General features: G+C 37.3%; 1 protein-coding gene across 1 annotated transcript; it reads left to right on the top strand.

Moving 5' to 3' along the window:
• The first annotated feature begins 254 nt into the window (after window positions 1-254).
• On the top strand, window positions 255-13662 carry LOC133515752 (FAST kinase domain-containing protein 4). Its single transcript, XM_061848333.1, has 11 exons — window positions 255-388; window positions 594-762; window positions 1518-1705; window positions 2150-2377; window positions 2912-3084; window positions 3452-3677; window positions 4501-4651; window positions 6014-6271; window positions 7072-7138; window positions 8735-8840; window positions 10710-13662. The coding sequence occupies exons 2-11, from the start codon at window positions 594-596 to the stop codon at window positions 10827-10829; spliced, it is 1686 nt and encodes a 561-aa protein (XP_061704317.1). The 5' UTR covers window positions 255-388; the 3' UTR covers window positions 10830-13662.
• Window positions 13663-13676: the final 14 nt, after the last annotated feature.

Raw genomic sequence — 13676 nt, 5'->3', positions numbered from 1 at the left:
TACTCTATCTTGGCTTTTTTTTTATTGATGAAGTAAAAAGTAAAATCGAATATGCTCAACACGCTCAACACTATTGGTGCGTTTTGTTACCCCTTTTATTGCATTTCCTCTTGTGCTTTTTTCATGATTATAAGTTATTTAATATTTTTCAATTTAATTACGTGATTTAAATTAAAGAAAAATTACTGGTATCCGGTATAAATACTTTATTGAGTACTTTTTTGATTTGTTACGTTTACTTTTAAATTATATTTTTTTCTACGGCAACGTTTTAAAGAAATGTCGTGACACATCTGTCAAAAGCACTCAAAAATTAAACTTTTCCAAATGCTCTAAAAACCTATGATCTCTGTTTACTAATTATTGATAAAACAATTCGAATTAAAAGGTAGACTTTAATGCTTATCCTGCCCTTAAAATTCAATTATACTTGGGATAAAAATATTTATATGTAAACCGTGATGTAAGACTGTATTATTTCTCTCTTCTTGCAGCGTTTTTTGCCTAAATTACGTTGTTTGGTGAAACAGGAGGGCTCCACCTGTTATATGCTGCTATTTGTATAAGTGTTTTAAGTATGAATTCTGTTCTAGATGCTTAAATTCAGTGGGAGTGTAATTTGGAGGTTAGGAAGTCGAGCGACCCTGAGGCAGTACTCCAGTGCCGGAGCCACAGTCGTGAAGACTGACAAGCTGGAAGTTGACGGAAGTTTACCTAATAAAAATGCCCAAACTGCAGAACATGATAAGGACAACAAGTCAGGTAAAATCTATAATTCAGAAATAATCTAGACATTTCAACCTATAACAAATATTTAGGTTTTCTAAATCAATAATGCATCAGAATTTATATGTTACTAAGTTCAATATGAACTTAACAGCAAATTACAATACTATTATAATGCATCACATTCTCAATCAATCAATCAATCAAATATTTATTGATAAAATATAGGTATTTTACTTGTCAACACTTTACAGCTAATGGGATTACACATATTATTATTTTTCTAATTAAACATTACTTATCTATAACTTATCTAGGGTACATCATTATCTTGAGTCAAACCAAAATTTAAATATATTTTAATTCAAATTATACTGACTATTTTTTATTATTGCATTTCATATAATTTTTTATTTTCAATCAATAAAAAGACTAATATAAATGCCTTTTTTTATTAAAGCTTTATTTGTTCTACAGTCAGATTTTTGTTATTTATTTTTATTTCTTTAACTTTGTTTTGGGGCTGACTGCAGATCCCATCTCACAATGTGCCTTTAGGACTTCACTAACAACATTGTGTACTTCTTCCTAGTTTCCTCATGACTGAGGGTCGCAACCACATGAGATCATTATTTTGCGCACCAAAGCTCTCCATTCTGCACAATTTCCTGCCTTCCTAATAATAGGCGCCTGTGTAGATGGGTTGGTGGATGTCCACTACCCCGTCCTCCATCTACCATGCCAAACATAATGCGCTTTACGAAGCATTGATTGGATTGTGTAATCCCTAGGTTTAGTAGCAGCGGCATTCGCCACATTAAATTCTCCAGAGACTGATGAGCCGAAGCGGCCCAGCCCCAAGTCAGTGAAACAGAGCCGCACGCAGCAGATGGACATGCAGATTGTGAAGGCTACGGACATTAACGGCTTGTTATCTGTAGCCGAGAACCCTGTTGTATCAAGGAGGCATGCTTTGAAGGTAAAGTTGTACTATATACTGATAAATTTTATTACTCTGAGTCCTTTTTTGAACCTGTTTTGAGGATGCTTCAATAAAAGTAATTGTAAAATTAAAAATTTACTTTAATTATGATTCAGTTAATTTTTTTCACTAAAGGCATATTTTATTACTATTATGTCAAAATTCTGCATTTAGGTTTTTAAAGAGAAAAAACTGTTAGTATGAAAAGCTAGCATTAGATTAAACCTTGTATAATGTTCCCAAAACAGTACAAACAGTAGTTTTGCAAGAACACATATCAAAATTACTGGTTTTAAATTTGAATTAGAAGTAAAATTACATATAATAGAAATAATAAGATGATTTTTGATATCTGACTGTCCTGAATTCAATAAACTTGAAGCAAGCCTATTGACAAACATAGATTACAATCAATAATTTAAATCCCTTATTCATTTGCAGATGGTATCAGTCCTATCAGACTGGTCCACATCTAACAAAGTGAAGATCACAGACTTTGAGAAGGACCCTCGCTTCCTGAAACTATGTCGGATCCTGGCACGCACCAGCACTACTCAAGCTATGAGCTCTCTAAACATGGCTGACGATCTGAGCACTGTGCTTGGCATCACAGGGGATGATGAGGCGGCTAGGCTGATTGCTAATCTCACACTACCACAGATGGTTAAGGTTTGTTATTGTATTTTCTTTTATCAGTCATTGATATATATGGAAAGTGTTTCTGCTTTATCGGCATAAAGATTATTAGGAAATTATTCTGTATTTTCAAACAGTGAGACAGACCAAGCTAAGTTGGCAGCGATTTTGATAGCCCAGCCTTTCCAAGTGTTAAGTAAACGTCATAATTTTATAGAAGTTTGACAAAATCGCTGCCAACTTATCTTGGTCTGACTCTAAACAGGATAGTAGCCGGTCTGCTGCTGCTTAAAACTATTATGAGCCCTAAAAATTTTGAGTGGTTTTGTAGGCATATTTTTATTCCCCTTTGATAGCGCGTTCTTTACGTTGTACTGTAACGCTCGTTGTACTGTACTCGCGTAACGGCATATAACTTTTACTCAAATTTGTTCAGAAATAACAGCATTTTTTTGGAAACTTTTATTTGCGACATGCCACATTAAATAAAAATAACCACTTTGCGTTATATTGAAGTTTTCCGTTCGTTGTAACTTTCTGATCCGAGTCAATGTCCCATTTTCCTAGGTGATGCGAGCTCTCCATCAAAAAGGCCGCCGCAGCACGCCCCTGCTCCGAGCGCTATCGTACAACATAACGCGCCAGGCCGACACCATAGACCTTAAGAAATCTGCCGATCTGCTGTTCTCTATGGCCACACTCAACTTTCCCGATCCATTATTATTGGATAGAATTTGCAAGTGAGTAGTTATAAGAAAATGGTTTAGTTACCGTTCTGCGCGTTATTCACAAACAATAGTCTATCTATTGAATAGACTCAATTAAAAAAAAAGGTAATATTTTGAATGTTTAAAAAAGTGAGAACATCGTCTAGATCCTAAATGTAGATTTCGATCGCTTAGTACACCAAAGCAGGCTCTTATGTGTAGGCACACGAGTATGAGACACCAAGGGCTTATTGTACCTTTTCTGTGAAGTGTTTTTATTTCGATCAAAAATTACTAAATTTAGCTATGTACTTACATATAACTAAGCGAAGTCATCTGACACTCTTTAACTGTTGTATTATTGTCAATTCTAATATAAAATTATTCTTCTATATTTCAGAGATGTAATCGACTGCCTACCGGCCAACAAAGATAAGCCAGCAGTCGTCAATTCCATTATAGTATCCCTCGGCCTTCTGAAATACCGTCACGAGCCAGCCCTCACAGCGATCACAGAGTGGATACAAACACATATGCAAGCATGTCGTGCGGGGGACATAGCATCCGCAGTTATAACGTTAGCTACCGTGGATTTTGTTCCGCCGAATAGCGAAAAGTTGTTCAAAGTAAGTATCCTGGTCAGAGCACCAAATTGTAACACGCCTTCTCTTTATACCACACCAACCCTCTCATTCATAAAACTTTACAAGCCTCAAATAGTTAATTTATGTTTAATCCTATTCTTACAAATAGATCAAAATTACAGATTATGATAAATTATTAATAGCTAGTTGAGGCTTGTAGTGAGTTTAGGAATAACGTCATAATTCTGTCTTCTAAGTGTCCAAACTAATCGTCACAGAGTAGATATAAAGGCATATGCATATCATGTTGTGCGGGGGACATAGCATCCGCCGTTATAATGGTAGCTACAATGGATTCAGTGCCGCCAAATAGCTAAAAACTGTTTATTGTAAGTAAAATCCAAGCTTAGTCGAAGTAATGCTTCGAATTTGACAGACGATGTAGAATTTAGATGGCGCTTTATGGCTACCTACATGCTGCGGTAAGTTTGGTTTTCAAAATTCGTCCTTTAATACAGTTGAATTTATATGCTGCCACAAGTTAATCCAGTGACCACAAAACATATGGAGCAGTACAGTGCCATCTATATCAGCTCACAAATGAGAGTGTTATATTTTTTTCTTAGACTTGGCATATTTTCATTTATTTATTTAAACTTTATTGCACACAAAAAGAAAAATGTACAAATGGCGAACTTAATGCCAAAAGGCATTCTCTACCAGTAATATACATTAAGTAAGTTATATACATTATATAAGTAGTAATATAAATACATATAATTATGTACATTTGGAGAGGTATGTACAATTTCATCATAAATATTTGCTAAATAATTTACATTGACTTCAAATTTTACTCTTCCAGGCGGCAGAATCCTTAAAAGAAGAAGAGATGGCCAAGTCGTCCGCGTGGCTGGACCTCGTGTTTGCCCTGCTCACACTCAACAAGGCGCAGCCGCACCAACTGGTGTCGACGATTCAGCCGGAATTCATCGATAAATTGCTGTCGCTAGGCGGTAAGAGTAGTAGTTAACACATTTTAGCTTTACCAATAATAACATTTATTCATTCGCCAAAAATAGCATACCATAGATCCACAGCGCAGGCTTCGTCACATTACAGAAAGCTCATCCACCTCAGGTTTCGTTAAAACAGACTAAGGCATCGATACTGAATATTCCCACTATACATTTCATTGTTATAATGCATAGCACCACTTTGTACCGTCAGAGTTTCCACAGCACTAACTTAAAATAGTAATAAGTTGAGAGTCATCAGCATCGCTAGCAATGCGCAATCCCATACGAAATATTTTTTTACTGAACATAGACGTTTTTAAAAATTATTCCAAAATTGTTATTGAAAGTTTCGTTAGCAGATTGTCTGCTTCATACTTATTGACCGGGCGTTAGGGAAGGTCTCCGTTTCAGCTTGGGCAAAAATGCTTTCTTATGTCTGGATGTTCTCCTCTATAAGTTGCAATTCTCAACCGATTTTCGTGAAATTTTGTGAGCAGGTTTGATAATTAAATATAGTTTTTAATGCTCACGAGGTCTACGGCACACAGAGCCACTAGTGTACATTTTCAATGAATTAACTGGTTTGAGACTAAACAGTTCAAATTCAAGGGGGCAATGGGCACCATGCTTTGAGCTGTTGCCGGTGCGCGGGGGGGTTCCCACGGCACCACGCGTTGAATGACATTGTGCGACGGGCGCTGGTGTCAGCCACTGTCCCGTGTGGGCTGGAGCTGCCGGGCCTTAGTCGGTCAGATGGCAAAAGGCCGGACGGTTTGACTCTGGTGTTGTGGGAGAAAGGTATATGCCTTTTGTGGGACGCCACCTGCGTCAGCACATTCGTTGCCACGTACCTTGGCCGCACTGTGCGGTCGGAAGCCGATGAGCAGGCGGCGTCCCTAAAGAGGGACAAGTACTCGGGGTTATCAAAGTACTTGTTCGTTCCCCTTGCTATGGAGACTTCTCTCGCGGAGCTGGGCCGTCGCCTGTGGGAGAGGGGTCTCGACTTCCGCTCCGGGTCGTTCCTAAAGCAGAGATTGTCCATCGCGGTTCAACGCGGAAACGCGGGAAGCGTAATGGGCACCTTCGCGCCGGGAACGATGCGAGGTGGGTTGTTCGAATAGTTTTTATGGGTTAGTGTAGGTTTACTTTAATTTATAATTAAGTTTATTGCTAATGTATTCCCTAGTTTTTAAGTATTTTTAATAATTTCTTTTCTTTAATTTGTTTATGTGATCACGCGGGGTTTAGTATAAAGTTTTTTGATAACTTATATAAACATTTTAACATTTAAGTTAACATAATAGTTCAATCTGTTTTATACTTTCCCCTAACATTAACCTATTCTTTTCCTTATTTCAGAAATCCTCATCCCCTCCCGGCGCAAGCTGATGGCCATCGACGCCTTCCTGCAGCTGACCGCTCCCCCCGCGGGCCCCCCCTCGCCCCCCGCTCCCCCCGCGCCGCGCCTCCCCCCCGACGTGGCCGTCGGCGTGCCCCTGGTGTACACGAAGGAGAAGACGCTCTACGTGCACTCCATCATGGACACCTTCAGAAGTCTGGTGTCTGCTGATGCGTTTATGAAGCGGGAATGTAATAGCGGCATGGGATTTCTGTATGGTGAGTTTTCTTTACATAACCTAAGGTCCTTATAGTCTGTATCTTTAGGTATTTAAAAAAAGGTAAACAAACAATTTGTACATTTTCGGGCAGTTTTAATATTTATTGGTTAACCAACCAAATACAAAACCGCCTGGATCTGTCACTGAACGACCTGACTTAAACCTACATTATTTGATCATGTAATGTTTTCATCTACCCTCAGCTGCCTTAAGGAGCCATTTGAGGGTAGATTTTGTTTACCTTTTTTTAAATACCTAAAGATACAGACTATAGATACGGGCCAATACGGGCCATGCTATTTATTTAAGTTGTGTACACACTTTTTGTAAAATTTGGAAGATTTTGTGTTATGTCTACGCAGAACGAGGTCTACCGATCCTAATAGGACAAAAAGAGTGTCCCAATATTGTCGTATAATTTTCATCAATGGTTACCGTAATAAAAGTCTATAAAATATGGTAATCTAAAATGGAATATGAATTCTCAACATAATAACACAATTAATATATTTGTCGATACCGCATGGAGTTTAAAGTCAAAACGTACCATTTTTGATTACCTAAAATTTAAAACTCCCTTGGGTAGTTTTAGTAGCGAGATATTGATATTACGTATCCTGGTCAAAGCACCAAACTGTAATAACCCCTCCTAAAGTATGGTCACGAGACGCGATGCATATCTTTCAATACGCCAATAGCACTAAGTTGTTTTATTCGGTATATATTATTTTTGATCGTTTAAACGTCGCATATTTGCTTACATCGAATCCATATCCATATATCTATATTTTCTTTCAGACGCGGAGTTTGCGATAGATTCAAAATGTCACCCAGTACCATTAGAGAAAGCAGCAAATGACAAAAGGTAATCACTTAAACCTATTATTTTGAAATCTATGTAATTTAAATCGGGTGTAATCGAGGGAAAAGGATGCAATCGACAAAAATCTGTCAATATGAACATTCTGTCAAAAATAAAGTAACCGTGCCTATGAAGCTGGAGGTCCCGTTCCTCACAAATACTTGTCCTAGAGTTATGGATGTCTTCTATGTATCTAAGTATTTATTTAATAGTGTATTTATGTATATCTTCGCATAGTACAAGTTTTGACTTCAAAAAAATCTGATAGCCTTAACGTTATATATACACCGTGTTTTTTTGATTTCCGTTAATTTCAAGGGTGCGTCCCTGAGATTAAATTAAGTAACTTTCTCAAAGACACCGGTATTCTAATTAATTCCATTTCGGAGATCATAAATATATTTTTTTTCTTATAAGGCCCTTACGAGCGTGTACACTTGGCTTAGGGCCTCTTTACTTATTTATTAGTGTTTTGTAGGAGTTAATACATTTGCTACAAGTACTATCTCGGACAATTGATGTTCGAAATGACATTGATATGTCACAGTTTTCAATTGTTTGGTTAAGTTCAACGTAATGCCCGTGTTACGACAACGCTATATGCAACATTTAATTACTTTTTACAAAAATAAAAATAACTAAAAAATTAAAAAAAAAAGTTTATTTTATTTTATTAACTATGCCATTTAGTTTCCTTGAACGTACTTACCGATACCCCGAAGTTAACGGAATTCAATAAAAACACGGTGTATAAGGGTCAATTCATAACTGTGAACTAAGTGAACCATGGACCCGGGTACGTCCTTAAACTACGTCCAAAAGAGAGGTATGGGCATTGTGAATGTCATCTGGCTTTGTGTGGTAGGGCACAGCCAGTGGATGTCATTCCAGATCTAGAGCAGAGCCCAACTGGGGAAGTACCTCCACCTTACAGAAAATCGCAGCCAAATAACACTAGACCCTACTCATAGTGTTGTGTTCCTGCCGGTGAGTAAGGTTGCCAGAGCTCAACGAGGGGGGGCGGGTTTAGGGTCGACAACGCGCATGTAACTCCTCTGGAGTTGCAGGCGTATATAGGCTACGGAGACTGCTTACCATCAGGCGGGCCGTATGCTTGTTTGCCACCGACGTAGTATAAAAAAATATATATATGCAACATTTAATTACTTTTTACAAAAATAAAAATTGCTAAAAATTAAAAAAAAAAAGTTTTTTTTTAACCTTTTCAACGCTTTTCCACACGTGTCAAGAAATGCCATGGACTCCGAAAAGTTAACTGGTGAAGAGCGAATATGAAGCTTAACTGACAGTAGGAAAGTCGCTTTGACAACGTCCGCCATAGCCTTTTTAATGGTCATTGGCATCGCGGGCACGACAGACGATGACCGTTTTAGTGGTCTTTGGCGTTGAAAAGGTTAAATTAACTATGCCATTCAGTTTCCTTGAACGTACTTACCGATACCCCGAAGTTAACGGAATTCAACAAAAACACGGTGTATAAGGGTCAATTCATAACTGTCAAATAGCAGTTTCTACGTCATTTTGTGTAATGACATCCTATTTATGCTGTGCATGTACTCAATAATGATTATGTTACAGTGTATTCAGGATAGCGGTGCTGGCCCTGGACTACCACGACCTCGCCAGGAAGACAGCGGCGCCCCTCGGCATCTACCAGCTCTACACCAGGATGTTACAACTTAAGGTGAATTGTTGCACTTGAAAATCCCTTGCATGAAATACACTAATTTTGTATCGAGAAGAAATGTCTACGTACGTTGCTGTTGAGCTTAGAAACCAATTGAAGGTGGGAAAATTAACTGTCTTGGGTGGGACTGGAATCCACGATCACTGGATCACTAGTACAGTGCCATCTGAGTGGTAGTGGGTTCAAGTCCCAGCCAAGACAGTGAAATAGATTTATTTTTATGTTTTTAACAGACATCAAAATGTTGAAGGTTCTCAAGTTATTATTATTTTTTATGTCATGTCATGTCATGTTTGACGACCAGTTATGCCCAGTGGGTAGTGACCCTGCCTACGAAGCCGATGGTCCCGGGTTCAAATCCTGGTAAGGGCATTTATTCGTGTGATGAGCATGGATATTTGTTCCTGAGTCATGGGTGTTTTCTATGTCTTTAAGTATTTATAAATATTTTATATATTATATATATCGTTGTCTAAGTACCCTCAACACGAGCCTTATTGAGCTTACTGTGGGACTTAGTCAATTTGTGTACTAATGTCCTATAATATGTCCTATAATAATATCAATCGTGTACCTACTAAACTATATAGGAGTATAATAATATCTCGTTGTATTGTATTGTAATATTGTAATATTTTTAATACATGAGTATAGTAAGTAAAACAATGTAAAATCTATCACAAGATAATTGTATATAAAAGGACTTGTAAATGTAAATATTTACCAATAAATATCATATCATATCATATCATATCATATCATATCATTTATTTATTTATTTATTTATTATTTATTTATTTATAATGATCATGATCCTGGGGACCTCTATATTTTAACACCAGAAGCCGTGGATAGGTTGTGCTATCTCGATTTGGATATATAAGTCTATTTTTTATTTACATTATATTATATGCCTACTTTATGAAACGCCATACGATTAAATAATAATGTCATAATAAGATCTTTATTTACATAATAGATATATGCAGAGGTATTACTATAACTAGGTTAAATCTAAAATAGGCACTTGAGGCATTGTACCAACCAAGGATGCTGGCGGCATTTCCTCGTTATATCGCAATGCTGATACGTTTTGTTTTTTTTATTATGTGCCTCAATTTATCGCAGATAGCGTGACCAAGAGTTTTACGTTGTTTGGTTTGATATTATAGAAATCGAGGCAACTTTTCTAATACAAAAAAACCATAATTATTGTATTTCTCGTTATCGCTTATGCATTTGCTCTCTGACATTATCATTTCGGTATGTGGAATTGCTGGTGAAGACCATAAAATGATGGCATTAAATTTCGAGATGGTGTTTTGTGAAGTTCGTTTTTACTTTTTAGGGTTCCGTAGCCAAATGGCAAAAAACGAAACCCTTGTAGATTCGTCATATCCGTCTGTCTGTCCGATTATATCACAGCCACTTTTTTCCGAAACTATAAGAGCTATACTGTTCAAACTTAGTAAGTGGATGTATTCTATGAACCGCATTAAGATGTTCACACAAAAATAGAAAAAAAAAACAATAAATTTTGGGGGTTCCCTATACTTAGCTGATACTCAAAAAATCTTTTTTCATCAAACCCATACGTGTGGGGTATCTATGGATAGGTCTTCAAAAATGATATTTAGGTTCCTAATATCATTTTTTTCTAAACTGAATAGTTTGCGCGAGAGACTTCCAAAGTGGTAAAATATGTGTCCAAAGTGGTAAAATGTTGAACAAGATCTAGCAAGTAGATTTTTTTTTAATACGTCTTAAGTGGTACGGAACCCTTCATGCGCGAGTCCGACTCGCACTTGGCCGCTTTTAAAAGTTAGAGTTGTACGATCTATTAATTCAATTCTGTTTTATTTCTAGGGCTTCAAAGCGCTACAGATTCCATACACTGAGTTCAACCCGCGCGACAAACTCGTCACGCGAGTCCAATACATCGAGAAGCGACTAAAGGAGATTATTAGCGATAAGTCCGCCTCATAGAGCCGCGAACACTGTAAATGTGTACAGAGTTAAGTATCTGTTTTATTAGTAGAAGAATTTATATGGATGGAATGAGTCATTAAATGTGCGAATGTTCTGCCATCTTGTGGCTAAATCGGTATTAATAACATGGCATTAGCACTTCGCGCTAACAAATAGGGGTATCCTGTACGGCCCCTAGATTTCAAGCATGGTCCCTTGCGCGTTAGAGGACCTAAAATCTTGAGGTCTAAATCAGAATTAATAACTAAACATTGACATGCGTCAGTAAACGGGAGGCTTCTGTGCTGTCCTCTAAAGTTCACGCACGATTCCTATAGTTCGATCAAAAGAAATGCGGAGCAACAACAATATTTCACCGCTATAAAATGTATAGGCTTATATTAGGACAAGATAACATCCATGGATCCTTAGATGGGCATTGGCCTAAAAATAAAGTCGATCAGTCGGTCCCAACCTAAAATTTATGCACCCAAAGTGAATTTATGACCATACACTGTATCACTGATGGACTTTATTTTTGGTCAGATGACAATTGTTTATCGACAAACGCCAATCGGAAAGTAAAAACGTATCGTTATGACGCGTGCGAAATATTCGCTTGCTTTTGTATATTTAGGGAAATATATTTGAACTAACTGGGGTTATTGTTTATTAATTTATTGTTGGCTAAATCAACTTTAAGTATAATTTTTCATTTCATGTCGTTGTCATGTTATATTTATGTACTCGATAAATAATATACACTTTAGGAACAATATTTGTTTGATAAAAAAACACGTACGTAGAGTATAAACGAGTTGCTTAACTCGGATAAAATTTAATACGACCTGTCTGGCCTAGTGGGTAGTGACCCTGCCTATGAAGCCGATGGTCCCGGGTTCAAATCATGGTACGGGCATTTATTCGTGTGATGAGCACGGATATTTGTTCCTGAGTCATGGGTAATACCATAATCATAAAATCTTATAGTTAGATATATCCGAGTTTGAAGTTAAGCGAATCAAATATGTGGTTCTCACATATAAAGAAAATATACTTTCAATGAAATTCATGTACTTCAACTTATAAAAGTATGACTTCTGTACGTAATTTAAATGGTAACTTCAGTTGAGTTTATTTTAAAACTCGACGCAAGTTATCATCGAACGTTGTGAATAGTATGTACAAATATCAACCTTATTATATTATCATTAGAAGCCATTTTGCATTAGCACTGTAATGACCCTCTAACCGTCTTTGTTTATGATTATAGCATTGTATTTTGCATTAAGTACACTTATAAAGGCTAAAATACACCTTAATGTGTTACAATAAAGTTCAAATTCGCGATTTAACACATTCATTGCCAACACGAATTACGCGCTACGAGCGTTGCCGATAATACAGGAAAATCGTACGCGAAAAGCGCCTACGAACAGAGAACCCGCCTAGCGGGTCGCTGTCATTGAAGTGTTAAATGGCGATCAGAGGGTGATCCATCCACATAGTTTTAGATACCTATTTGTTGACTAGTAAAATTTGACTACGTAAGAGTATGAATGAAAAGCCCTCGGGGTCAAAATCGGAATTCAATTCTAAGTGTTAAACTGTAAGATCGTTTTTTGGTTAGCAAATTTACAGCATTTCTGGCGTTACCTATAAAAAGGGACCTTATTGTCGATGACGGTTCCGCCGTCATAAACAATGCTCCGATACAAATACAACACTGCGCGACGCAGTGCGGCGTAAGCGCCATCGACAAATAAGGTCCCTTTTCATAGATAATGCCACATTTAAGAGACTGTTCAGTTAATATCGGTTTTCAGTCTGCAATATAGCGTGTCTCTGGATACATGGTAAATCGAGCTCTATTAATAAGGTTCATTCATTTGTTCGAAAGACTCTTATGTCCATGACCTAAAGGTGTCTATTTCTTGAAGTGCTTCTTGAAGTCCTTCTGAATAATTCCGAGTGGCTGTAGGTTGAGTGCGGAGATAACATTGGTACTCTGATGTTGGTAGCGCTGCTCAGATGTCAAGGATAATGTCCTTTATCATTTGTACTATTTGAAGCATATGTTCAACAGAGACACCTGACTTTAACTGTCCTTCGGAGTCATCCATTAATTATGTCACACGTTTAGGGGGAGTCCCAGAAGTCGTCGGCAACATCAAGGGTCTGCTAGGCTTCTTGGTAGAGTTGGGTTTGCAAGAGTAGTGCCGACAACCCACCACGCTAAATAGGCGCAATTGTATGACGTCGAGTTGCGGAAATCAAGCCCGCGAGTACCTATAACCTAGGGGGAAGGAGAGGGTTAAAAATGTGAAAGTTGTGACAAGAGGAGGGGAAGTCACAAAATTTGTGACGTCACTTTAATCAGTAACCTAAAATGTATTTATAGGTTTTCGATGTACAGTTAAATAATGAGTTTTTGGAACGCTTTTATCGTTTTTTTTCCTTATTGGTTTCATTAAGTGACTAGTATTTCTTTTATCAAAAATATTGTTCAATTAAAATAATAAATCTTAATTAGTATTGCCGATTTCATTAAAAACATAATTTTCAAAATTGTGACATCACACCAGAGGGGGAGGGGTTTGCCAAATGTGACCAAGTGTGACAAGGAGAGGAGGGATGAAAAACCGAGAAATTTGTGTGACGGAATTAATGGATAACCCCTTCCGTAAACCTTACGTGTCGTCTTTGTACTGAGGTTTCCGAATTGTCACTCAACGGTGAGGACCATGGCAATCTAACAAAATGTTGAAGACCACTTACTTTGACGTCTGTGTGCGTGGTTGTACATGTATGTAACTTGGGAAATATTTAATAAATGCGATTTTAATGTTAATCATGTTTATTTTA

Source organism: Cydia pomonella, chromosome 3, assembly GCF_033807575.1.
Source record: "Cydia pomonella isolate Wapato2018A chromosome 3, ilCydPomo1, whole genome shotgun sequence".
Taxonomy (NCBI): Eukaryota; Metazoa; Arthropoda; class Insecta; order Lepidoptera; family Tortricidae; genus Cydia; species Cydia pomonella.
The sequence above is the reverse complement of the archived record's forward strand: the minus strand, read 5'-3'. Positions and strand labels throughout refer to the sequence as shown.

What these genes read in the sequence shown, in the direction of transcription:
- LOC133515752 (XM_061848333.1), top strand. Translation starts at nt 594, where the DNA reads ATGCTTAAATTCAGTGGGAGTGTAATTTGGAGGTTAGGAAGTCGAGCG. An exon ending in TGATAAGGACAACAAGTCAG is followed by an intron (nt 763 to 1,517) that starts GTAAAATCTATA and finishes TGTAATCCCTAG; the next exon opens with GTTTAGTAGCAGCGGCATTC. An exon ending in CCAGGATGTTACAACTTAAG is followed by an intron (nt 8,841 to 10,709) that starts GTGAATTGTTGC and finishes TTTTATTTCTAG; the next exon opens with GGCTTCAAAGCGCTACAGAT.